Source organism: Siniperca chuatsi, linkage group LG12, assembly GCF_020085105.1.
Source record: "Siniperca chuatsi isolate FFG_IHB_CAS linkage group LG12, ASM2008510v1, whole genome shotgun sequence".
In the NCBI taxonomy this organism is placed as follows: domain Eukaryota; kingdom Metazoa; phylum Chordata; class Actinopteri; order Centrarchiformes; family Sinipercidae; genus Siniperca; species Siniperca chuatsi.
The window spans coordinates 9993605-10020737 of record NC_058053.1 but is presented as its reverse complement, the minus strand read 5'-3'; the positions used below and the strand labels follow the sequence as shown (position 1 = coordinate 10020737).

General features: G+C 40.5%; 3 protein-coding genes across 4 annotated transcripts in view; 2 read left to right on the top strand and 1 right to left on the bottom strand.

Annotated features, from left to right (window-relative positions):
- Nucleotides 1–1364: 1364 nt before the first annotated feature.
- On the top strand, nt 1365–23827 carry LOC122885054 (GRIP and coiled-coil domain-containing protein 2). The gene is made up of 24 exons (XM_044215671.1): nt 1365–1583; nt 2149–2211; nt 2346–2430; nt 2527–2606; nt 2722–2826; nt 3026–3530; nt 3945–5779; nt 6393–6456; nt 6629–6729; nt 7085–7183; nt 8788–8907; nt 9736–9900; nt 10215–10319; nt 11403–11565; nt 11931–12031; nt 12306–12383; nt 12506–12643; nt 14464–14585; nt 15355–15531; nt 15790–15998; nt 18173–18400; nt 18821–18960; nt 20978–21179; nt 21688–23827. The coding sequence occupies exons 1-24, from the start codon at nt 1578–1580 to the stop codon at nt 21759–21761; spliced, it is 4965 nt and encodes a 1654-aa protein (XP_044071606.1). The 5' UTR covers nt 1365–1577; the 3' UTR covers nt 21762–23827.
- tmem223 (transmembrane protein 223) lies at nt 19225–20909 on the bottom strand. Its single transcript, XM_044215683.1, has one exon. The coding sequence runs from the start codon at nt 20199–20201 to the stop codon at nt 19380–19382; it is 822 nt and encodes a 273-aa protein (XP_044071618.1). The 5' UTR covers nt 20202–20909; the 3' UTR covers nt 19225–19379.
- Nucleotides 23828–25749: 1922 nt separating the features above from the next.
- Nucleotides 25750–27133, top strand: part of LOC122885055 (LIM and senescent cell antigen-like-containing domain protein 1) — a 32579-nt gene continuing 31195 nt past the window's right edge. Inside the window, exon 1 of one of the 2 annotated variants that reach the window (XM_044215681.1) lies at nt 25750–25935. In XM_044215681.1, the coding sequence (XP_044071616.1) occupies nt 25907–25935 (29 nt within the window). In that variant the 5' untranslated portion in view covers nt 25750–25906. The remainder of the gene's footprint in view (nt 25936–27133) is intronic. The other variant, XM_044215682.1, reaches the window with a different exon arrangement.

The window sequence follows — 27133 nt, the reverse complement described above, 5'->3', positions numbered from 1 at the left end:
TAAGACTTCTCCTTTGACCCAATAAACAAACTTTTAAGTATGATGTGAATTTGTAGTTACGGTGCTATGTTAACATTTGAATATATCGTTTTGACATAGTTCGCTTAAAAATGGTTTTCTTTTATTTGTTTGAGCTCTACTTTCTATATCACTAAAGTATCAATACATGTGTTTATTCTATTTAAGTTCAAATTCAACTAAATTACATTTAGGCACTGCAAAGTGTTTGATCAAAATCTCACATCTTACATCACTGAGATCTCATATTTAGGTTGTACATAAAGGTTGTGAACATGCCATTACCATCTACATTTGTAGCAGTTCTGCTTTTTTACCAACAACAGCTGATAGCAGGTCTCAGTATAGGATGGATCAAATTTAGAAAACATAAGAGAAGTGAGGATTTTGAGGTTCATTCCTGGGTTTGAGGGTTGAAGCATTCAAGTTTCAAAGAAGGAAATGATCACGCTCCTCTTAACATATTTTCTATTATTTTTCTGTAATGGAAAGCTTTTTGTGACCAAATAATTCAAATGATTTATTTTTTATATCATTTTGTGATGCAACAAATTATGTAACAATTGCAAAAGGGTGTCCAGGCTTTGTCACAGCACTAAATGTATACTGCACAATATGTTCATTGTCAGCATACTGTAAGTTAGATTAGTGGGGTATTCGTCCTCTCACTTACAATGTCTTTATTGTAAACAAATTATCACTCTTCCCTGTGAGAGGATACTCACACAGAGGTAATGTACTTTGCTTCCAAATGTAAGAATGCAATGAAATGTTACTCATCTGTGTAATACCAACTTCTATTAATAGCATATTTAATGTATGGCCCCAGCTAATATGCCCTGAGGCTATGGTCCACATTTTTCTCTCCCTCACTCTTCTATATTGGAATCTCATTTGGAGACCGAGACATAATGGCCTTCAAATCAGCTCTCTCAAAACAGGTGAAAGGTCTTAATTTGACCTTTTCATCACTCAGTTATGACACATGCTGGAGGCCCTCTGACATCAGGTCATGCACTGTGTGGTTAATGATATTTTGCCTCCAGGTAACACTGTACTGTAGGTGGCCAGATATACAATGTAACTACGCAATAGTGGTCTAAGGCTACTGCTTGTTAGTTGGTTCCTAGGGACCACCAGGTGTCCAAAGGGTGTCAGTTAATTTTATTATCAGTATTTTTCATTTCCACATTTAAAAAAATAAATAAATAATGTACAGTAAATTCATACTGGTTGTGTACAATTCATAAGGGTACAATGTGCAAAAAACTGTCAAAGAAAACGGGCCAAAAACTGCATGTTGATTTTGGATCATCCATGATCGCTCTATCCTGTTTAATGTGTGACGTAAATTATATTGACGTCACTTGGTTGACGTTTGCGGAAACAAGTCGTTGCTTTAGCCAGTTAACTCAAAACCAAAACAAAGGGGATGTTTTCGTATTAAATCGAAAGAAAACGGAAAATTATTTCAGATATCGCTTTATTCTGTCCGTTCGACTTACCGGTTATCTCTCTGTGTTTGTCAGTCCACTGAGAAGTAGCTAACTTCGACTAAGATGGAGGTAAATGTGTATAGCGAAATTAGCTTTAGCCAGTCTGCCACAACTTAGTAATACGTGTATAGAACTTCAAGTTATCTAATAATATGATGCTCTGTCGTTTGTTATATCGATGCTAAGCTACTTACGTTTAATTGTGAATTGTTTAATTGCTAACCGTATTTTATAAGTCAGCTTTCCGAATAGGTTGACACTGCTCGCCTCCGCCATCCCATGTATTTGTGTAGATGTTAACACTGGGAAACACGAACCTTTTTTAAAGTACTTATACTTGGTCTATATATGCCGAATTGAAAAGTGGCTAATAATAAAACATAACATGTTTTAAAACATTCTCTATCAACAATTTATTTTTGCAGACAAGCAGAGTAACTTTAAACTTCATATTTTTCAAAGGAAATACTGTGCTGCTGACTGTGAGACTGGTCTTTTATCGGGCAAGTCTGAAGTCAAGCAGTCAAAAACAAAACAAGAAATATGGCATGCCTGACAGAGCTTTTCAATGGGTTTGTTACAATCTGCACCTAGTTAGCTTTGTCATGTATTATTTTTCCTTTCGCTGAAACAGGACCCTGGTGGTAACGGAGCAGAGTCTGCTGCTCCATCACCAGCAGGTGCAGCCAAGTCAAAGGTACTGCACATTATTGCTCAAAGAGGCTATCGTAATCTGTAATATGTGTCCAAATTTGTATAAACATGATTCATGGTTAGATATGTATTTGTTTAAATTCATGTTCCTCTCTTTTCTTTATATTTTATTTTCAGCTGGACACACTGTCCAAAGATGACCTTATCAAGTTTGCCAAGAAGCAGATGGCTGCCATGCAGAAGATGAAGGGCAGGTGTGCAGGTAGCTATAAATGCTATAAAAGCTTGTGTTTGTGTTTGACTCTTTGGCTCTGTGGGCCAATAGTGTACAAGCATGTGACATTATTTCCCTTTTCAGATTTGGAAAAAGAAGTTGAATCCCTCAAACAGCAATCCAGAAACAATAACAGCAGTTCAGGGGACTCCACACTGATACAGGTTTGTTTGTAGGGCAGCATTTCATCATGTGTCTGCTATAAATATTCCTCTGTTAACATGCTGTACTTCATTTTTATACTGCGTCATGCAAATCAAGTGGGTGTTTGTGTAATAGGAGCTGACTGAGAGGATGGATGCCTTACTACTGGAGAAGGCAGAAACTCAGCAAAGTCTTACACTATCTCGTAAAGATCTAGAGAGGACTAAGCAGCAAGCCAAGGTGAAATACAACACAAATACTGTATGATGTGTAACACTGGTTTATAAGCCAATTTCACTGAATTCTACAGGGTTTGTCTGAATACACTACAACATTTCGGTGTATTTCTATAAATTGTAAATTCCATTCATTGATGCATGTATGTTTATTATGAAAGCAGATTGTCATAACGCATCTAAATAACTGTTATTTTGTGCAGGATGATCTAGCTGTCCTGCAAGGAGAGCTTGACCATGCAATAAAAGATCACCAAAGGAAGATCAAGACCCTAGAGAGCAGCATTGAGGAATCCAACAACAAACACCAAGAAGAAGTGTCTTATTTCCAGAAATTACTGAAAGAGAGAGAAGAGAGTGACAGGGAGAGGGAGAGTGAAAGAGAGAGGGAGCACCTGGCTGAACATTCCAGTGCAAAAGAGAGCGCTGAAGAAGTCAGCCGTCGCTTAGAAGCTCAGCTGGAAAACCTTCGAGCTGAACTGGAAGTGATCCAAGAGCGAAAATTGCAGGAGATTGCTGAGGTGCAGGAGAGCCACCAAAGGAAGTTGACAGAGGCCCAGCAGGAGGTGGAAAACCTGAGGGAGGAGCTGGCTCAGAAGAGTCTGCAGCACGAGGAGGAAATGAGAGCTCTGGAGGAGGACTGTGAAATGGAGAGGGAGCGTCTTCTGTTGCTCCATGAGGAGCTGACCGAGCAGCTCGCTCTCAAAGGTATGACAGCACTTCATTTAAAGACAGGTCAGAGGTCAGAACAGGAGCTAGATCTGTCCTCTTTCCTGTAGGTGATTTCACCTGTCCAAGCAATAATACTGTGTATGCACAACCTTTTTTTTTTTTGCCTGTAAACATGAAGCTAACCCAGTTCAACAGCAGAAAGCAGAGCTGGACCAAGCCTTTTTGTGGCCCAAGCTGAATTTGGGCTGCAACTAAGGGTTATTTTTATTACCGATTCATCAATTGAATGTTTTTTCAATCTAGAAATTGTAATGTATTGTACAGTCAACTTAAAGCCATGTTAGAGGATACCTAACTTATTGCGAGCTATGATTTAGGCTGTCACCGCCTTTTACATCATTGATTAGATGGAAATACATTTTTCAGCTAACATTACCCTTATCTTTCCAGACAGCTACCTGCAGGATGTGCAAGAGGAAGATGAGGAACCTGCCCGTGGTTCGGGGATCGCCAAAATGCTGGAGCTGTCTGGCTGCAGTCAGGTTGACTCCGGCCATGTTGATGGAGAGGAGACAGAGACTGGAAGACTGAGAGCTGCCTTGGAAGAACTTCAAGCACAGAACACCATGTTACAGGATGAGCTCACCCTGCTCAGTAATGTTAAGGGTGAGCTTGAGGCAGAGCTGGAGAGGGCCAAGGAGGACTTCCAGATGGAGAGAGAAGAGCTGGAGTTCAAAATCAATGAATTGCAGATGAACCGGGAAAGTGCTCCCAATGACCCAGCCATAACCCTGGACCCTGACCAACAAGAAATCCAACGAGAGTTCCAGCAACCAAGTGTCACACACAAAGATGAAGATGGCTCTCTCCTAAGTGAATTCAAAGAGTCAGCAATTAGTCCTGGGGACCCCTTGAATCCAGAGGAGCTGAGGGCCCAGTGTGAGGCTTTGACAAGAGAGAGACACTCTGCCCTGGCTGAGTGTCAACACATGAGAGACATACTGCAAGGTGTGGAGACTGAACTGGGTGAGAAGACAAAAGATTTTGTTCTTCAGTACAAAGCCATGAAGGAGCAAGGGGCCAATACTGTACGGGAACTCCAAGACAAGATCGAAGAACTTAGCCACGAGAGGGATGAACTGCTGGAGAGGGTGAGAGAGGTTACAGAGGAGAAAAACACTGTGATGAAGAATGTTGAAGACCTGAAGCTGAAGCTTGAAGGTGAGGACCAGAAACTCCAGTCCTCTATAGAGGAACAAACAACTTTAGCCTGTGAGCTGAAGCAATCTGTGGAGGAACTGACCAGGCAGAACGAGGAGATCCTCTCCCAACTGCAGATGAAGGAAAACGTGATTCTAGACCTGAAAGAGATGGTCAACATGCTGACTGAAGAGCGAAACAAAATACAATCCCAGCTTCAGCACAGAGAAGAGGAAATGCAAATGCTGAACAATGAGAGAGCAAAAGAAATTGAGAGGCAACTGGAGGAGAAAGAGAAGGAGGATGAAGTGCAACATCTAAAAGAGGGGAGGGAAAAGATAGAGGAGAGCCTGAAAGAGGAGGTGGAAAGAAGGCTGGAGACAGTTTCTGCTTTAGAGCTGACTATCAAAGACCTCTCCACTGAAAAGGCTGACCTCCATCAGAAATTGGAAGAGGCATCTTCCAAAGCCCAGGAAACAAAGGAGCTTTTGGGCTTCAAGCTAGCAGCCCTGGAGGCTCAGCTAGAGCAGGAGACATCTGAAAAGAATCACCTAGAGGTGAAGTTGAATTCATTGGCAGAGGACGCAGAGCAGGCCCGTGCCACCATTAGAGCTCTGGAGGAAAATCAGTCTGAAGTACTCAGAAACTCCACCGAAGAAGTTGAGGAGCTCCGAGCATGCATAGATGAGCTGGAAAAGGAGAGGAGCCTGTTGAGGAGTAGTCTTGAGGAGGCTCAAGGGGTAATAACATTAGACGAGGTGCAAAGGGAGCTCCAGGCTCGTATCACAGACCTGGAAAAGGAGAAGAACATGTTGAGAAACAACCTGGAGGAGGTGGTGAAGGATACCGAAGACCTGCAGAAAGACCTGGAGGACATGAAATCAGTCAATGAGAAGGTTAATGAGGAGAACAAGAAACTGCTGGCTCACATTTCTCTCATGACTCAAGAGAAAGAAGACACGGAGAAAGGGGAAATGGAGAGAGAGATGGAGAATGTGGAGAAAGAGAGAAAAGAGCTCAAAGACCAGCTGACAGAGAAGGATTCACTCATATCTCAGTTGAGGAGCGAGATGGCTTCTCTCCAGGTGAGTGGAGCTCCTGATGTGTCAGGTTCTTCTTAGAATAATGTTAGTCCACAAGAAATGTGAATTTGGCAGTTAAGGTTGTCCTGATTATAATCACTACTAAATATTCAAAATAATTAATTGTGATTTACCGTACTTTGCTTTAACTGCCTAATCAGCCATGGTCATGCAGCCACAACAATCGATCAGGTGCATTTCTGCCTTTTCTGATACCACTATTTGGAATTGCCTAAATCAGAAATGTTCCAAACTTGCACATTAGTCATTTAGCAAGTAAAATACCTAACATTTTCAGGTTACAGGTTAATAAAGGTGAAGCTTTGCTTTTAGGCAGGTATTTGGCATTATTTTTTACATTTATAGACTAAACTGCTGACTTGATTTATTGCCAAAACAATCTGTAGATTAACTAATGGATAAATTAGATGTTTCTTGCAGCTCTAGAAATATTGCAGTTATTTTCTGTCAGTTGGAGTAGGGTTAGGCTTATCCACGCCACCTGGAATGCAACCAAGAAACAATGCTTCCATTAAAAAACATTGGTGAATGACGTGTAATTGGAGTGTGTGTTTTTTTTTTTTTTCTTTCCAACTTTCCTCTGTCACTCTTTCAGGAGTCTGCTGCCCGGTCTGCTTCCTCTGAGGAAAATGCCACCAGTGAGAGCACAAATAAAATAGGTATGGAGGTGACACGTCCATGGTAATGAGTAAAATAAACTAATATTTCAAACTTCAAGTTATTTTATTAAATATATCATCCTTCGAAAATCCATCTAGTTTGCCTGCTCTTTGGAGCCGGTAATAAATTATAGATTATAAGTTCAGACCTTGTAACTGCTGCTCCCCTCAGCTCTCCTGGAGAAAGAACACAAAGAAAAGGATGAGAAGATGAGCAAAATGAAGGCATTTGCCATCAAAGCAAAGAAGGAGCTGGATATCAGTAAGAAAGAGGTAGAGTGAAGCATGACATTTCTAAACTGTTAAATTTTTGTTTGCTATCCTTTATTTAACAACATGAATATGACAAAGTAAAAACACAGGAATTAACATGTTACAGTGGTTAAACAATCAGCAGGTAACAGGGAAATAAACTATAAAACTCAGTTGTAATTGGCAGAAATTGTGAAAGAAATTCTAATATCCAAAAGCTTTCAGACTCTACTCTTTATGAAGTGTATAGTATCAGAAAGCAGTGTTTCATGTTCAGGACACTAGATAGATATACATTATAGATACATTTTCTCCTCAATGCACAGATTTGTGATTTGTACGCAGCTGAATAGAATTTATTTGATTTTTTTTCCAGGTTGCAACCCTCAAAGAGGAAGTAGAATCACTGAAAGCAGACAGAGTGAAAGTGAGCAGCTCTATGAAAGATATCATCCATGGTGCTGAAGGCTACAAGGTAGGAGGAGTCTGTGTGGGATAGAAGAAAAAATGTGTTTTTTCATCTGTGAAACAGGTGGGGGGAAAAAGGTTTTGGCAGGTTTTTTTGTCAGGAACATTTTTCTAAATGTTTGTTGTTGTAATACTCATTTTGGCCACAAATCTTATTTTTTCACCTGTTTTCACAGATGAAAATTTAAGGAGCTTAGAAAGATTATCCTGGCAAAACCTTTTTTTCACCTGCTCTTAAGTCATAAACACAAGAGAGAAAACTATTTAGATCAGAATTAGAAAATGGATGACCAGAATTTTTGTTTTCTCACTTGCTTCTCAGGACTTCATACACGTAAATTTTACTGAAGCATCAACTAAAAATTACTTCCACAAAGACATTGTTGCAAATAGCTGCTGTCAGGTGACAGTTTTTAGTTTGATGGCCATGCATCATTTTAGTTTTTCCAACTGTGGAACGACAGCTCAGTGGTCACAGAGCTGTGATCATAAAAGGATGTAGTTCATTAAGAACTTTTATGTCAAACAGTTCTTTTACAGTGTGGATGGTTTATGGTTAAGTGTACTAAAATGAGTAAAGGCTGCTTTAACACAGTCAGTTTTACATCCATGCATTTCTCCATACAGTATGAGATATATGATTTAATCATATTGACCTGTGTAAAAAAAATAAAAAAATACTACATTACATGTATTACATGATATTTACGCACGATATTTACACACAAGAGAGGGCATTTGGATTTTGTGTTGCTGTTTTCTCCTCTGTGGCAGCAACAAAGGACTATACTTTAGTCAAAACATACTTAAGAAAAAAAGAAATCACTTTATTTTATTATTAACCAGTGATAATTACTTATTATCACTGCACTATTGTGTAGTAAGCCGTGAATCAGCTCACCTTGTTATTTAATATAATGTGTAGTAGGGATGCATATTTTACTGTGAGTAATTTCAATTGATGTACCAAGTGATGAACTGAAAAGCTAATTGATAATCTTTATGGTAGATTCCATAATATAGCACCAATAAATATGGAATGTAATCAATATTGCTTAGTGTTTGACATGTAAGAATATAGACAACACAAGGCAATATTTACACTGTGCCTCATTCTATTTTCCCTCCATGACTGATTGAAAATGGCAGAACCGTTGGTGACCAGGTGTATCAAATGTCACTCCATCTCATGGACAGCTTAAATGATTCGATTTTTTAAGAGAAGCGCAACATAACTTAACCCAAAATGAAACTGACAGTTTTGATCATTAAACGTTTGATTAATTGTATGCATTCCTAAAATGTTGCTAATTGGCAAATGAAAGCATGCTCACTTTGAAGCAGACTTTTTGCGTGCTGTCGCTCCCAGAGGTCTCCGTAAACAGCCCCCAGACTGCACTGTGCTTTACGACTGTGTCTCCATTAGAGGAGAAACCACTCTGTTGTGTCTAATGAGAGTTTTGTCCCATTCTCAAATGTAAATGCAGCTGATATTTGAGATGCATAGTGTTTGTTTACCTTCACTGAGCTGTTCAACCAGCTTCCTGTAATGAATGAATCTATGTGTGTGTGGATGTGTCTGTGTGTGTGTGTGTGTGTGTGTGTGTGTAGAACCTGCAGATAGATTACGACAGGCAGACAGAGCAACTGGATAAGGAGAGAGAGAAGGTGGAGGAGGCAGAGAGACAGATTGCTGAGCTGACCAAACGACTCAGCAGTGCTGTCACACAGGTAACACAGATACACACTCAATCACACACACCCACACATTACCACTAACGAACACACAAACTGCTCTCACCCTACAGTAAATCTAAGCAGTGCCACTTTGTCCGGCAATGCATCTCTCCAATACTTCTTGCATAACTCAGTTTCCATCTGATTTACAGTGTCATTTTAGCCAGCGAGACTTTACCCATGCTATGCTTGACAGCCCGGCACCTACAAATAGCCCATCAGATGTGATTGGGTGAGCTAGGGAGAAATTTTGTTTATATATACTCCCCAAGCTCATAACTGTTTCTTTCCAATGAGAGAACAACAAGCAGGTAAATGGAGCGGAGTATAGCTTCCATCTGCTGTGTGCTAGTGCAACACTCATAGCTCTCGGCGGGTGGGAGGGTCCTCAGAGTATGTCTGGACATCTCTGTTTACCAATCATAGTTTTAGTGTTTGGCTGACAGATGATGGGAGGTAGCTGCTGCTGCTGGTTCAGTGTTCCTTGCAGAGAAAGCCCTCAGAGCCTGCCGCTGTCAGTTTTGCATGAACGACTTTCAAATGTTTCACAAGTGTTCACATTTGGTGCATTTGCCTACTTGTGCATTTTCAGCATCTGAAATGAGTAAAATGGCACTCTCTCAGTGTGAAATCCCACTTCTTTTCACAGAATATTCTTAACTCGTAAAGTAATCAGTAATACCTAGCTAAATACAAATTATCAAAAAATTCGCATTCTCTCTATTGGTAAACCCCTCGTTCCTGAGAAGTTGCCATCTTGAAGATGTAAGTTTATCACCTGACAGGCATAGTAACATGAATGCTTTGTTTATGCTTTTACAGAAGGAGACACTGAGCAGTGAGAAGGAGGACCTGCTGGCCAGTATGGAGACCACAAGGAGCACAGTGAGGCAGCTGGAAGCCCAAAACCAGGAGCTGCAAAGACAGTCAGCCAGTCTGGACAGAGACCTGCTGGCTGAGAGAGCTATGAAAGAACAGAAGATCAAGGTAGAAATAAGGAGAGATGGATACTCTGTATTACTGTTGTGTACTAATATTAATGCCAGCCTCTGCTCCCTGTTTTGTGTTTTAGCTGATCTTATAATAAAACCACATGCAGTGGGTGAAACTTTAGACAATCCTGATTCAAGGTCAAGGTCTTTTACAAATAATTTAAGTATCCTCACATCTGTCTAAACCACTCTTAAGACTCAAACTGCTGAAAGTTTTTGAAGGTTGATTTAGTAATATGAAATATACAGTATATACATATTGAAAACCCCTTTGTGTGCTTGTGTATGTGTGTTTGCTTGCTTCTCCAGGACTTGTCATCTGCCATGAAGGAGGTAGAGGAGCTGACAGCCCAGCTCCGCAAGCAGCAGCAGCAGTCTCAGCAGACTGCCCAGGAGCTGGAGCAGCTACGCAAGGTATACACACACACACACACACACACAGCCTCTCAGACACTAGTGTCTCTGAGGGCCAGTCTAGTCAAGCGACTGGACTGGTGATGGCGGCCTGCAGCTACAGCAGCACCTCTTAGAGAGAAAGAGAGCAATTGTAGCCCACAGCACAGGAGCTGCTGTTTCTATTCCATTAGTGGAGACCTACATAGTACAGCAGTGTACAGAGAAGCTGCCCGCAGGTCTGACTTTGTTATGTGTCCACATTGTTAGTACAGCCAACACGGTGATACTGAACAAACAAATAATGATACATTGGGTGCCATTTTTTGGCAAAGATCTGAGAAAGTTTGTTATTGAAGAGTAGTGATTTTAAATAAAATTACAAATTAATCTCTTTTTGTTTCTAAATGTAGCAGTTCAGCATATTTGATTAAGTTTATGTACTTGCATGATTCTTGCAATTTTGGGGCTTTAGCCACATGGTTGAATGCACTTATTTTAAGTTGCTTTGCTAAATAAATGTAATGTAATGTGAAAGATATATGTATACTGATGAAGTATATTTAGTTGTACAGCAAAAATATATAAACCTTGAATTAAGAGAGATAAGGGTCAAATATGCATAAAAAATCACCTTGCTTAAAGTTTACCTCATAAGAAAAGATTCACTTATGTGTCTAGAACTGTAATTATTTAATGTTTCAAGAATTTAGGGCTTTTAAAGGTCAGGTCCTAAATTCCTGTGAGAACTACTACAGTCCCCTTAAGCCTTGCGACGTTCTCCCCAGTCACACACACACAATCACAGATGAAGAAATCTCTTGAAAAACATGTTACAATTGTATTGTCATTGTTAACAGCTAATTTTAAACTTGGTTTGGCCCTGTATTTTTAAAGTGTTAAAAATTCTAATAACATATTGTATACAGCATTAAACGGTCAATTAAATGTTGACGAGATAAAGTCAGTTGTTGAAAATGAGCTTTAATTCTAAACCACATCTTTTTCCCTCCTAAAAGTTTGAGATAAATGACCTTACTGACGGGGAGATGAGGTTTTAGCTTTGTTCCCTGTAATGATGCAGCAAATTGGCTCTGCCTTTAGGAGGCGCAGCAGAGCTCTCTGCTGGACATGGAGATGGCCGACTACGAACGCTTGGTGAAAGAACTCAACGCCAAACTCTTAGATAGAGATGAGTGTGCTGAGGAGTTAAAGGCCCAGATAAACACACTGACCCAGAAGGAGGACACACTCAAACAGGAAATTGGTATGTATGAGACGTTCGCATTTACACTCACTCTTTCACGCATAGATTAACACTTCTACAATTTCTACAATGTCAGCTGGGATTGGCTTCAGCCTAGTTTCTTATTCCTGCAGAGCCCTAATGATTCATCATCTCCCAAGTAACTACAGGGCTCTCTTCATTCTTCTGTCTCTCGTCTTGTTTCCTGTTGCTCTATTCTGTCAAGCTGTGTAATGAGGGCAAAATACTGAAAAAATGTCCTTAAATAATAGGTCTACACTATGTATTTCACATTAACCATTTTATTTGTCTGTGTGTGTGTGTGTGTGTGTGTGTGTGTGTGTGTGTGTGTGTGTGTGTGTATGTGCATGCATTTGTGTCTCCAGAGGCTTTGAAGTCCCAGCTGGACCAGGGGGAGGAGAAGACCTCCAAGATGAAACAGCTGCTGGTGAAGACCAAAAAAGACTTGGCCGATGCCAAGAAACAGGTCTGTTTTTGTGTGTGTGTGTGTGTGTGTGTGTGTGTGTGTGTGTGTGTGTGTGTTTGCAAGTATGTCCCACAGGATTTCCTATTACTGTGGGTAACATTGCTGCCTGATGAATGTAAATAGTGTTATGCAACCATGTGTGGGCATGATTGTGGGGAAGGCCTCGAAGATGTTGGGAATAGTTAATCATTTGTGTGTGTTGCCATGTTTGTGTATATGGATATATGCATTTAATTTTCACTGTGTTTTTGTGTGCGTGCGTGCATACATGCAGGAAAGCTCCCTCATGATGCTGCAGGCCTCTCTGAAAGGAGAGCTGGAGGCTAACCAACAGCAGCTAGAAAGCTCCAAGGTAACACAGCCAGCACTTTTCAGCAAAACTCTCAGCGATCCCTTTTGATAAAATATATAGTTGTACAAATCAACATTTCAGTCCTACACAAGTCACATGTGTGTGTGTGTCTGTGCGTTGAGATCGAGTTGTGCGAGCTGACGGCCGAGCGCCATCGTCTGCAGGAGCAGCTGAGGTCTGCGTTGGAACAGCAACAAAGAACCAGCAGCTCCCTGCAGCAACACATCAACAGCCTGCAGCAGGAGAGAGACACTGCTAAGGTATACACGCACACATTCAATTTTTAATTTCTTGTTTTAATCTTTTGTTCAGGTTCGACATGACCTTCCATACACACACCTGTAGAGTACATACAGTATACACACATTCACCACTGAACAGCTTCACCAGAATGAGTAAAGTGCATTGCTCAAGAGCACATCAGCAGGAGTGTTTTAGATGCTGCAACTATAGGAGACACTTTCAACTTTAATGATTTTAATTGAAGGTTGCACCAGTTCATGCTCAGTACTTAGAGAGAGCAGTGTTATATGGGGCTGCAACTCGTGACTATTTTCATTATTAATCTCTCAATTATTTTTGATTAATCATTTAATCTTTACAATCTCAAAAAAATGAAATGAAAAGTGAAAAATGCCTGTATCAAGTTCCAAGTGCCCGAGGTGACAACTTTGAATTGCTTGTATGCTTTGACCAACAGTTAAAAATGGCATTTAATTTATAGTGATTTAAAAGAGAGAAAGGTTTTCCTATTTGAGAAGCTGAAACCAGCAAATGTTTTGCATTTCTGCTTGATGAATGACTTAAACAGTCGATCATCAAAATTTGTTTTGTCAGTTGATTTTCTGTCAAATGACTAATCAATTAATCAACTGCTTGTTTCTGCACTGGTGTGATGTGATTTTTGGCTGTAGAGCATGGGGTCACACTGCTCATATTGTTTGTCTTTAGATAGTAGGAGTTGTATATTATAAAACAATAAACAAACGTGGAATATCACTGCCCACCGACTACTGTACCTATTTCAGGTAAATAGCTGTAATTAACTTACACAGTTTTCAGAATTTGGTTCAACTATCCTCTTCACTACTCGTTAACATCCAAGATTAGTAAGAAAAAAATGCTTAGGGTGCTGGTGTTATGATATTTCTACTGTCACTGCAACTTTATGGTCATTTTGGAAGCCGTAGTTTGCCGTGATGTTGAACTGCATTGTGTTTCACTGAGAGGTGTTTATAATATTTTGTCCACCCCATTTCTATCAATGACAGTGTATTGTATGTAGGAGTTGTGTAATTTACTGTCTGTTCCCCGTTCTTCTATTCCTCTTGCACCCCTTTTCTTTTACTATCTGTATTCTTCAGTCAGCACTCTTGTTATCCTGCCTTTGCAGTTTTTCACCTTGCTTAGGTCTCCATCCTGTCCTCTCTCGTTCCATTTTTAATAGCGACTCAACATTACTGTGTCAGATATTTATATAGATGATCAGCACGTGAATGTAAGAGTGCAGCTCTGCTAGATGGCTTAAACCACCTGTTATTAGCAAGGGGGTAGTGCATGAAGATCACTATGTGGGGAATATGGTGGGAAAGATGAGAAATGTAGGTCTGTAAAAGAGTAAAGGAAGCTCAGCTGGTTCTTCAGTCTTATTAGAGACCTCACACAAGCAGTAATATATGCCTTTTCACACAAGCATTAGAGAGACAGACGCACAGTGTTTTCGTGTTATAATTTGCCATACATTTCTATTGATTTTATTCATTGGTGAAAAAATTACAATGGCTACATACAAGTCTTTTACCAACTGGACACAGTCAAATGATGTCTCTACAGTTGTTTTCTCTACCAGTCAAAAAATATATAAGTCCTTGGGTCTGAGGCTGAGTAAAATGAAGACCGTGACTATCAAAATGAGGTAAAACTCTAGTATTCTTCATTAACTGTCCAACAGAAATGACGACTACAAATCTTCTCACCTGTGCAGTTTTATTTCCTCTTTCGAGTGGCTGATAGAATCCACAGTAAATGTGTGCTGTGTTATTTACTGTATAGCTCTGCTTTATCTTTGTGTTGATTCCAGGCTGAGCTTATGGCAACGGCAGGCGAGTTTGAGAGTTACAAGGTGCGAGTGCACAATGTGCTCAAACAGCAGAAGAGCAAGACGACTGCCCAGGGTGAAGGAGACTCTAGCAAATTTGAGAGGTAAGGACAACACCTGTATGAAAAATATGCATGACAAAGGAAGATGCAGGGAGGCAATCAGTAAGGGTAACGGTGAATTGAATCCTGTTGTAACCTACTGTGGACAGTGACACTTTTTTTGTTGTGATGGCTCTGTACTCCAGCACATTTGAAGTAGGAGTAGGAGTGACTGAGGTTAACATGCTGAATCTCAGCTTTAATTTGAGGATGTTCACATCCATATTGGGTGAACAGTGGGGAAATTATAACCCTGTCATTGTTTGAAATTGAGGAGACAGTGTATAAAAAGGACTAGTAATCCTTCACTGGCCACCCAGTATGGACGTGAATACCCTCAAACACCCTTAAAGCTGCATTAATCAGTTTTTGGCCTCGAGGGGGCAGAAAAAACATCAAAACAAGCAGACAGATACACAGCAAGGCAAGTACCTTAATACAGGTTGACTTAATAGCTAGTAGTGTTTAGATATGGTAAGAAATATTTTAAAACTATACTAAAAACCCTGCATTTGTAGATATTTCTTAACAAAAACAAACAAATAATTACTTTTATAACTATTTCATATTGTGTAGCAAGCAAAGGCCATTTGCAATATCAATGCTGGGATCAGGTCTGATAACAGCTTGGTCTTTCACTAAGCTATATCTGAAGGGTGGATAAAATCACAGCTACAAAGGCAACGGACCTAAAGTGAACACTAATTAGTAGTATGTGTCAACACTGTAAGAATGATATATGAATCTAATGAATATGTGGTGCACCTGGCAGGGAGCAGTTGTCCTCTCAGATAGAGCAGCTGAGGTCCAGGCTGGCAGAGAGCCAGCAGAGCCTCCAGAGCAACACAGCAGAGCTGCTGCAGCTCCAGACTGAACACGACACTCTGCTGGAGAGACACAACAAAATCCTCCAGGAAACTGTTAGCAAGGAGGCCGAGCTCCGTGAGAGGTGAGCTGGTTGGGCCCTGTCTTGTATAGAATTTTCCATACTACCATGTTAATATATTGTATGTTCTCTCACACCCCATATTTGCCTCTATTATTTATTTTAACTATTTTCTTTATTATATATAATAGAGAAACTATTTTCCAGGTCCTGATTGGACTTTTCACTTTCCTGTCATAGGCCATCCCTACTGATTCTCTACTAAATGAGCAGTCTCTAAATTCTTCCTTTAATTTCCCCTCACTCTGTCTCCACCTCTAGGCTGATGTCAGTGCAGTCAGAGAATGTGGCTCTGCGGTCAGATCTGTCCCAGGCTCAGGCTGACCTGTCTTCCCAGGTCGAGGCCCAGCGCCAGACCTACAGGGAGCAGCTGAGGAAGCTGCAGGACGACCACCGGGCCACTGTGGAGACCCTGCAGGGCCAGCTGACCCGCGTCGAGGAGCAACTCTTCATCCTGCAGAGCCAGAACAGTAAGCATGGAAGCAAACATTACAAAATTACGAACTTGATCCATTAAAATGAAGAATCATGCTCAAATAGACAGCAGTAAGTTCAAGGGGTGCATGAATGGTATCATATAAAGGGATCCATCAAAGCATCAAGTGTTGAAGTGTTCTATCTTGTTTACTCTGGTTTTCTATGAGAGGAATGATTGGAGAGAGCAGAGGAAGATGGGGTGTTGGTGTATTTATCCGTAGAGCAGCACTGGAAGCTCATTCATCACCTCCCACACAGCTGCCCTCTGGAGTCAAATAGCAAATACACACATAGTAATGACTAGGAAAGGAAGGTGTCTCTGTGTGTGTGTGTGTGTGTGTGTGTGTGTTTCTTCTCTGTCACTTCTTTATGGCCAGGTGTTGGCCAGGCTCCTCAGCTCTGTTCCCGCCTCTCGGTGTGGCAAACAGCTCACGGTGGCATCTGGAGAGACTCATCATTAGCGGCTCGCACATGCACGCCAAGATTCGCCCAATATACAGGGCCAATATTAGCCTTTACTGAAAGTCATGTTTGAGCCTTTTTACCTCTATATTTGGATTTAATGGCAGTTCAAATGCAGAAGGGTTCAACATCGATGTGTTTTACTGGCCCAATTGGGCAGGTGAGTCACTGCTGGCCCCTAGACAATTTTTACTGGCCTCATATATATTTTTTATGAATCAACTGTAACAAACAGTAAAACTCATCTATGTACATTGTCATGTTTTGTCCCATTTACTCATTAATCTAAACAATTAAACGCAAACTACAAATATTAATTCCAAAAACATTTTTGGAAGTTAGAAACTGGTGGTAACAACAGTTTCCTCTGCTGTTCTCTTTGTAGCTGATTGTTGTCATGTCTCTGCAGAGACTGTGCTCAGTGTTTATCTGTGGTTCCTATTATGTCCAGGATTTCATTCTACTATGAATTGATGGCCATTTTTACAGCTAGATTTATAATGAATATGTCCTCCTGAGTGTTGAGCCTTTAACAGATTTGATTGATTAAATCTGTGCACATCCGGGGCGCCCTTAGTAGCTCACCTGATAGAACATGCACACCATATACTAAGGCTGAGTCCTTACAGCAGTGGCCTGGGTTCAGTTCCAGCCTGGGCCCTTTGCTGCATGTCATCCCTTCTCTCTCTCTCCCCTCTTTCCTGTCTCTCTTCAGCTGTCCCTATCTAATAAAGGCAAAAAGCCCGAAAATAATCTTTAAAACAAAAAAAAAAGATCTGTGCACATCTTAACTAGGCTTTTATACTGGCCTCGAGCCATCAGGAAAAGTAAGTCTAATTGTTAGTTATCCTGAACTCTGATCAGACTACAAAATCTGGTCAATGTATTTACACACAAAAAACCTGATATATGCATGTAGCAGGACATGAGTGTCTTGCTCTTCTCACTCAGCTGCCCGGGGGAGCAGAGGTAGAGTACCAGCCTGGAGGTGGGAAGGTGAGGGAATTGGGTTAGTGTCTGGTCTTTTGGTTCAGTTTCAGGTCCATTAATCATAATCTTCTCTTTTGTCCACCCACTCTCTCAATCGCCTCCACCCTTCCCTCTCGCCCTTCTCTTCACACTTGTTGCCATTGTTTATGCCAGCTAAACTGGTTAACACCAGAGTGTGTCTGGTGCCCCCTCATGTCACAATAAAGTAGGACACTGACTCACAACTTTGTGTTAAATTAAGTAAAGAAACAAAAAAATTAACAAATTCTTTTGTGTTGAACTTAACAGAAACAATAAATAGTTTATTTAATGGCAATAAATAATGGTGGCTTTCCACAACAATGGAGAATAGGATTGGTCATAGTTGAAACTTAAATATGATGTGGTGTGAAATGAAAAAAATCAGATTTACAGTAAATTGAAAATACATTCAACAGGGTTGACACTAATCTCAGTTCAAAGAGAACTAAACTAAAATTTAAAGAATGATTTAAGTACATCCTTTTAACTTAAAAACTAGGTTTAAGGCTTGACTTTAATTGTAAGATAACCAGTGATTTTATCCAGTTTTAAAGTTAATCCTAGTTTATGCAACCCACCCTTAACTGAATATAATTTTATTTTGAAATTGACTTTTCTGTTGTTCAACCTCATTCTCTGCTTTTTAATATGCTTGTATTCATGTGCTAAAAAAACAACCTTTACACTCTTTCAGGTTCAGTGTCCGTGCAGTCCAGCCGCAAGCCCCTGTCCTCAGACCCCCAGCGCAGAAGCACAGATCAGAACCAGGCAGGACTGGGACTAATGGCCCTCAGCGACCTCCAGTCTATGGCCAGGGAGGACGCTGAGGGCATGGAGACCACTGAGACAGAGAGCCTTTCTCCTGCTCTTACACCCCTGCCCTCTCTGGAGCAGCTTCTCACGTCCCCAGACCCCAAACAAGGTGTGTTTGAAAGAAGAGGTGCACCTTGTACCAGTTATTCAGTTTATAAAAACACCATGTACAGTACTTCACCTGTCTGACAAGTTGCATATTCAAACTCTGACCTAAACATGGCAATCAAAAACAATAGTTGGCTACTCACCCTGTTGTCTTTGTTTTGGGTCAAGAATGGACTTCACTGTAGACTGGAGGGATTGTTATTAATGTATTATTTTATCTATTTTTATAGCTGCAAGAAAACCACAGATGTTTTTTAAAAACAACCTACTGCATTTCTGAAAGTGAAATGTGGTCATTCATGCTATGTAATAAATAAGACATGATTACTTTAGGCTCAAACCGAGGCAAATCAGCTTCAATGCCCATGACTTTCTCATACCATGATCTTTAACTTGCGTGTGTCTTTGGTTTGGTCTCTAGAGCCATTTGTGTGGACGGTGGAGCCGACTAAAGAAGAGCTAAGTCAAAAGCTGAGCATAGCCACCCGCAGTATGGAGCATATGAACAGCCTCCTGCATGAAACCGAGGCCACCAATGCTGTTCTCATGGAGCAGATCACTGTACGTACACACACACACATACATGCAGAAAGCGCAAAGATGTTTAATTTCACATCAAATTAATTAAAACTATCTCTTGTTATTTGTATAATAAAATTTAAAATAACCCATTGTTTATTCTAAAGGATTTTAAATATTAAATACTTTCAAATGTATTTCATGAATAGATTTTAAACCCCCTCTCTAAAAGTATTTCATTCTGACAGTGTCAACAGCGTGGGTATGCCATGTGCGATACTAGGCATAAATTAACCTAAATGAGTCTATGTTTGATCTCATAGATTGTATTTAATTAGAGAGACAATCAAACAGAAACTGACATATTTGTTTGGCAGCCATCTAAAATCACATCTGTGGATCAGTGGTCCATTGGTGTTTGGTGTCCAACACAGTTTTGGCAAAGGTGCAATAACCACAACTTAAACTGGCCGGTAAGCCCCAACAGTGACATCAAACAGCCTAGCGTTGTTCACGGTCCCCTCTGTGTCCAGAAGAAAGTAGAACTTGTGACCTTTGACCCTGAGGGGGATGAATGAGGGGGACTCCTGTCTGTGAGCATGACAGGCTACCTGGGACAGCGGGACTGTGATTCTCCGGCCTCGGCCTGGTCCCAAAGGTGACTGTGTGGAAACTGTCACCATCCTCCCACCTTGGTGTAAAACCACCTGGCTGACAGAGCGCCGGCAAAACATAACGCCGAGCCCGACCATCCCTGCTCCTATTGCCAGGCATCCCAGCGTGAAGCCGTACCTCCAGGTGTTTGACCCCAGGTTCATCTCAAAACTCCACATCCCAGCCAGCCCGGTGGTGGTGGACGCCTTGGCTTTCCCTTTCTCTGTAGCGCCCCCTGTGTCTCTGAGCCCAGTGTAAGCGAAGTGGGCCAGGTATGTCCAGAAGAGAAATTGGCCGCCGCAGAAGACAGAGAGGAGCCGGAAGAAGCGGGTTCTGTCGTGCTCGAACAGGATGACATCTCTGGAGGGCTGGGCGGAGGTGCAGAGGCTGCGGCGGGCAGCCAGCTGTCTGTGAGCGGCACCGAGGCGGCTTGTGTGGACGAATATCCTGCTGCACAGACGTGCTACACATGTAACCCGGTTAACCATGTTGGACATGTTCGGTGAAGTCCGTGTAACGTTACACATCGACGCTTTTTGAAAGACTAAGACTTTTTGCTGAATATTAACGCCTCGAAAGTGTCTGGAGTAACACTCCAGTGCCCCGCACAGCAGACGCTCTAAACCCATTTTCACGATAATAAATTGCTTTAATCTTCCCACACCTATTTGACCAGATGTACGATAGCATACGTTCAGAAATCGTTATCATAACACTCGTTTTAACGCTTCTCTCCCAGCACACTACAGCGCTGCAGAGGGCGCCGCCATACTTGTTTTGTGTGACGTAAGGTGTCAGGTTACAGGAAGTAGCGCTGACCAAAATTAATTGCCGCCCGTCAGATTCTGCTCTAAAACCCAACAAAAACAATTTGTTTATCGGTCCAAATTTTTTTATGACAAATAACTGCTAATTTTATAATCTAATAATAAACAATAATAACTTAACACTGTACTAAGGTACTAAGGTGTGCCATATTCAACCAGGTATTGACAGATATGTCTGAAGATAGGTTTGAAGTCAGACCATTATTTCTGTTTTGAATTGTATGCCATAAAAAATATACAAAGAAAACATTGTCTTTTTCTATCCCAGTGTTTGAAAAACAAAGGGTAACTTGACCTTGAACTGACCTTGTTTCCTCTTTATAAAATGATCAGTTGTTCTTGTCATGGCATTGTTGGCCTCCACCTTGCCAGACATTAGACTAGTCTGTTGCTTACATATATATATATATATATACACACACACACACACACACACACATATATTGTGTCCACACTAGTCAGAGATTGGTGTGTAGGTTGGTATGCAGATTTTGGGAAGCTATCAATGTGAAATGCAGGGCCTTTGCCAAAGCTTAGGGTTTTGTTATTCAAAGTTGCTGATATGTTCTACCTGATAGTTGTTGAAGAGTGAAGTGCGGCGTCTGGAGCGAAACCAGGAGAGGGAGAAGAGCGTGGCCAACCTGGAGTATCTGAAGAATGTCCTACTGCAGTTCATCTTCCTGCAATCTGGCAGCGAGAGGCAGGCACTTCTGCCGGTCATTCACACAATGCTGCAGCTCAGTCCAGAAGAGAAAGGCAAACTGGCTGCCATTGCACAAGGTATGTACTAGGTGACCAGATTTTGTAAAATTGAAACCTGCTGATTTGCTTCTCACCACAGAGCCTGGGCAGTGTATTGACACAAAATATGTCAATACTGGTTAAAAGTATGCTATCACTGACCAAGCTGCTTATGAACTCTGGTTTTGTAACACTAATATTGTTTTAGTGATATTGGTTCTACTCTAATATATTGTAGATAAAAGTGTGTGTATGTATTTGTGAGTAAAAACAATTTGCTTTATTGACCACACAGCCACAAGTACATTATACTGTATTACACATGCACAACACAGCAGTGCACACACACACACACACAGCATCTGAGAGCATGCAGACCCAAATTCCCAATAAATGATCTGTTAATCATGATTTTACACATGCACCTCTTGTTCTATTCCCGCACAAAACTCTTGTTTTTATTTTTTTAAGTGATACAGGATATACTGTCTGTATGTATGTCTGTCCATAATTTCTAACCAGGTGTTCTTTGATCTCCTTTGTGCAGGTGAGGAAGAGGGGTCCGGGTCCCGGGGCTCAGGCTGGACCTCCTATCTCCACAGCTGGTCTGGGATCAGATAGACTTGATGATCATCCAACCCAACAAAAACAATAGGAGCACGGAGCTAAGATGTTACTGGGCCTTTTTCTGTGAAAACCTGTACTGAGCAGTGATGCTGTACATTGGAAATGGTGGCAAAAGTGGGAGGTTAACGAGGGGCATTTACAACATTTTGGGGACTCAGTAGAAGGGACCAAGGAATGTATCAGAAAAGAATGAGGAAGTGTGTGGTAGAGATAAAACCAAAACATTTGACATGAATATTGATTTGAATTTGCAGTGCAATAGCTACATTAGTCTCTTACCAATGAATGTTAACTGTGAAACATTTCTGTCTTCCTTACTATTGACATGTATTTATAACAACATTTACTGGACCTGAAGATTACACCTCCTTGAAGTGAAGCTCATAAGGCATTATAAGGCATCATTAGCACTATGAAAACATGACTAGATATAATACATTATATGTCCTGTATATTATGTTATAATGCACATGATGATGTGGAGGAACGATATAACTTGAATATCATTTTCAGAGGTTTGATTACTTTGCAAGATTTTACTTGCACTTCTAATGGGCTTGTACTGTGTAGTGCAGTACACTTAAAGGACTATACTAGAGATTTAGCTCTTCTGGTGAAAATCACATATGCTTTATGTTTCTTTGAACAGTTTTCAAGGGCATACTGATGTTTGTTAATGCGTTTTTACTACCTTAGAGGCAGCCATTTTTTCCCCATTCCTTGCAGTGTGAAAAACAAGTTGTCACTAGTTACTTACTAGTTGTTGCCTGAAAGGTAGAAAAAAGACATTAAGAAAATGCAACATGCTTTGGAAAACAATAAGCAGTCGTGTTAAGTGTGTGTGATTTAGTTAATGGGGCTAAAACATGCTAAACCTCCTGTGTGGTCCGTTGAAGTCTTTCCAGTATGTCTATCATGTTCTCACTTCAAGTACAAAGGAGTGCATTTCTACATTCTCAGGTTCACCTGACCAACATAACTGACAGAACATTATCATAATAGCGTATTTATACTTCTTCTGACTGATTTTGCAGTTGTTCACTAATGCCTCACGTTCTTAAATCAGGAGCAGTTATAATTTTCATTCCTTGAGTTTTGATTTATCATATCCTGTAGTGATGGTTGGTTTGTGAATTTGTTCTGGTTACTGTGTAATTTGTTGTTACTGTTTGTTGTGGTTGTTATTATTTAATGCCAAACTGTTACTTTAATGGTTTCTGTATCTGTTTGGGGTTTTGTGTTGTTGCTGTTTATTCACTCAACATGTAAGATTTGTTGCTCCAACAACTCCATCTGCATAGCTGTCTTGTTGAAGGACGGCCGCCTTGACAGCAAGCACATCCACCCTGCTAAAGTGTCCTTGAGCAAGACTCCCTATCAGACCCATGGGTGCTGCTTTTTACAGTGTCTGACCATGACCTCTGACCTCCCTGTGGAGGTGGGAAAAAGAAATGATAATTCCCCACAGAAGTCCCCTTCCCTGTAAAACACACATCCACCAACTCTTACATTACATTAATACATTTTTGCTTACGTCTTACCAATGATGAAGATAACTGGCCTGGTTAATTTCTCATTGCAGTGGCAGCTTTTTGTGATTCCTTCAGCATAAGTGATTGTATTTTTATCGAAAGGCTTTTATATTTATGATGGTTAACATCAGCAGAAGTTATGAGAGATTAAGGTAACTATGAAATCTTATCTGTATAAGAATGAATGAGCATTAACAGTATGTTAACTAGTTCACTATAAAACAACGTGTTTCAGAGGTGGCTCTTGTTTTTGGGTTTTTTTTCAGTTATTTTCAGCTGTAAACTAAAAAAAAGTCAGCATGGATGAGAATGTTTCCAATTTGCATTGAACCTAGCTCATTCATTCTTTCATTTATTCATATCATTTTGATATGAAACCTTGCATCTCCAAACAAATCACAATCAGAACTTACATACGTTGCTAAAGCGCTTGAAGCATACAGGTTTTACAGACATTTAACATGACAAAGTGAATCAGGGTGAATACACTAAAGATAAACATTAAAGCACCGCGGTGTTAATATTTCCCCTTCATGTTTTCAGACTTTATTTTATTGCTTGACATCTCTGTCAGGGAGCCAGAGTTTCTCAACTTCTGTCTCAATCTGTTTGTGGTGTGAACTGATGTATCCATAGTGTCTCTGTAGTTGTGCATTTCTTTCCTTGCTATGAAAGTCCTCATCCCTCTTTACGGAGGGAAGAGCTTTCCTTTTAAGGAAATATATGTGGTTTCTAGTATCATGACGCAGTCAGGGGAGGAAACAACAAATAATAGCTACTGAAGGAAAGTTAAACATGTAATTATTGGCTCTTACCTCCCTGGGGAGCAGCACTGTCATTAACACCTCGCTGTTATGTGATGCATTTTTTCCTCATATTCTTTGCTTTTCATTTTCATCATCTCTTTGTATCCTCTTATTTTGCAGAGTAGTGGGCAAATTCTTTTCAGCAAATGTGTCTGTAATAACCTGCGGATGGTTTAAAAGACAAATCTCACTATCAAAAGTAAAGTTGTAGGTGTGGGACAGCTTTCTTCACGGCAACCACTCGCCATGTTGAACTTATAGTTTCCGGTGGCCAAAAAATGAAAAGTCAGACTTTCCATATATCCTGAACTGATGCGTCATATGTAAATGATACAAGACCACAGCGGACGCAGGGGCAGCAGCATGCATCGGTCTAGCAGCAAACACACGTTTAATGTGTTGATACAAACACATCTTGCGCTGAGTTCGCAGGGCGGGTCTTGCCTTTTTCTGGCTGCAAAACCGAAATTGTAATTCTCCAGCGGTGGCAGCTCGCAGACTGAGCGAGAAGCTGCCACAGATACACAGAAATACAGGAAATGGACCCCGTGGCTTTCAAAGTAAAAGCACAGATTTGTCTCAATGTATGTGAGCGCACGTGTCTCTCTCTGGGTTATGGACTGACTGGTTACCTGTTCACAGTATTTACCTGCTCCCAAAACATGTTAGCCTCGGCCACTTTGGGGCCCTCAACAAGGTATGGTCCCCTCACATCAGACTTCTAAAAACCTGATCAGGGAGCTGTAAATAACTGCAACATATACCTCTATGAAATTATGTGAGACCAAAAGATAAAATTTGTGGCATTAAAAATGTGGCGTTAAGCAGGTAACCAGTTTTATGTATGTTTTGTTTTAGCTGCTGTTGTCAATAAAAACAAAGTGCATCACTTCATGTGTTCCTGACAGATATTAGAACAGCAAGCATTTAGGGTTGGCAGTAGGCCCTTTTCATATCAGACGTTTAATAGGAAAACCACAGGTGTTGTTAATAACATTAACGATGGCTGCGTTATATTCAAGGGTCCCACTAAGTTTGACAGTGAGCCAGCATGCACAATACCAGGACCCTGAAACCGAAGAAGCTAAATGGATTTCAACCAGTATTAATGTTATTGTTTACACCTGTGCTTTTCCAACTGTGACAAGTCTAAATGTCTTTGTGAAAAGGTCTATTGGCAGAATCGCTGATGTGTTATCATAGTTCAAAAGTCAGTAGCAAAATTGATTTTTGTGGATACACATACATTGTATGTTAGATTAAGGTGCTTTTGTGCAAATCTGCTTACAAGACAGTCACAGTTTGTTGAACAGATATGAAACCAAAACAAGCATTATTATATGTCATTATCTAAACAATAAACTGAACATATTGGGCCAATAACAGACACATGCACAGCTTTGCACATTTTTTTATATTTTTAATTTCTTTAAGCACGGAAAATAATTTTTGTAAAATTGTTATCATGCTGACTTTTTCAGTCTTACGCAAGTGTAGACGTTTTTATAATTTTATTTTGTTAGTATTTAAATTTCTTTACTTTGTAATAAAATTGATAGTTGGACTAACACATTTTCAAGAAGCAGCAGAATGGTTTTACTTTGAAGTCATAAGCGGAAGTGCAATATTCCGTTGAGTCCATCTTGACGGTTGGTGAACAGAGGCGAGGCCCGTTGTCGCCATTCTGCTCGCTGTGTGAAAACCAATAACGTTACCAGCGTTACATCCCAGACTGTACAACATCTGGACATCTGCAACTGAAGTCAGAAAGCACAAGTGTGGTCCGCGAGAGAGCGGAGCGATGCTCGGCATTACTGAAATGACAAACGGGTAAGTGAGAAGTTTAAAAGTGTTTCCCCTGAAAGAGACATTTTTGCCTGTTAAGTTGGGAAGTTGACAGCTTCTCGCTGGAAGAAAAAAAAACGCAGCCCGGTATGTTCCATTCTCTCATGGGCTAGGGGAAAGCTGTAATTTAGTCATGACAAACCCATTTTAAGTTCGGATAGGTTAACGTTGCCTTTCATATACAAAAAGCTAGCTCATGAGCATCGGAGAAAATTACTTTTATCCCGGAAAGTTAAAGTACATTAGCTACACAGTAACTGTGTGTAGCTAGCGTTGTTACTGTACTTTAATGTTAGCTGCAATCTCAACTTGGTCACTTAAACGGCTCGCTAGCGCCCTCCATCGTGACATTGATGGAAGCTTTTAGCTGGCGAGCTACTGAATTTCCAGAGGTCAAACTTTCCTTGAAATAGTTATGTTTGTGCTGTTTATCAGGTGTATGCAAAAGTGTAAGGTATCCAAACGGTCCTGTTGAACTGCCGATCAGTTCAAATGAGAGATGTGCGGAATGGAGTTTGGTTTGAAAAGCCTCTGTCCGTTGAGTTTATATTAAAATAACCCGTTTCCTAGATTACATGTGCTGTTGTCGGGGCGTGTGAAGCACCCATGTGTCTTACAGCATGGACTGCAGGTGTTACAATAATGTACATTGAATTATTATCGTTGCTGACAATGCGATGAACCTGTTATGGAGCATTGCGGTAGCATAAATGATCAGATAAATGCCAGATAAATTAGTAGCAACAGTTAAGATACAACTGACAGCTAGCTAGGTTTAGAGAACGCACTGTTGTCTGAAAGCTGGTTAACGCAAGTTGTAAATAGCAGGATCAAGATCAGTGCGGTTTTGCTCAGCTGAAGTGGGATTGAATTTCTTTAGTAGTGGTCTCTTTGACAAATGTAAAAAAAAATCAAATTTCTTTTCATCCCTTCACCTGAGAAAGGCGAGTTTCTCATTTACGTGGTATAAATCATGATATTTCCAAAATTCAGCAATAGTCAGATTAAGTATCTGCAAGGAGGATATCCAAGAAGCAACAGACTCTACTGTGTAATTCCTTTAACAGGAAAAGACAATGGACATGTGGAATCTGAAATCTAAACCTCTTTTTCAGTCTGTAGTTGTTAGAGTTACTCATTTTCTTCTTTCTTTCTTACTGTGTGTGTGTGTGTGTGTGTGTGT

What these genes read in the sequence shown, in the direction of transcription:
- LOC122885054 (XM_044215671.1), top strand. An exon ending in TGAGAGCACAAATAAAATAG is followed by an intron (nt 6,457 to 6,628) that starts GTATGGAGGTGA and finishes TGCTCCCCTCAG; the next exon opens with CTCTCCTGGAGAAAGAACAC. An exon ending in TGAAAGAACAGAAGATCAAG is followed by an intron (nt 9,901 to 10,214) that starts GTAGAAATAAGG and finishes TTGCTTCTCCAG; the next exon opens with GACTTGTCATCTGCCATGAA.
- tmem223 (XM_044215683.1), bottom strand. Translation starts at nt 20,201, where the DNA reads ATGGGTTTAGAGCGTCTGCTGTGCGGGGCACTGGAGTGTTACTCCAGA.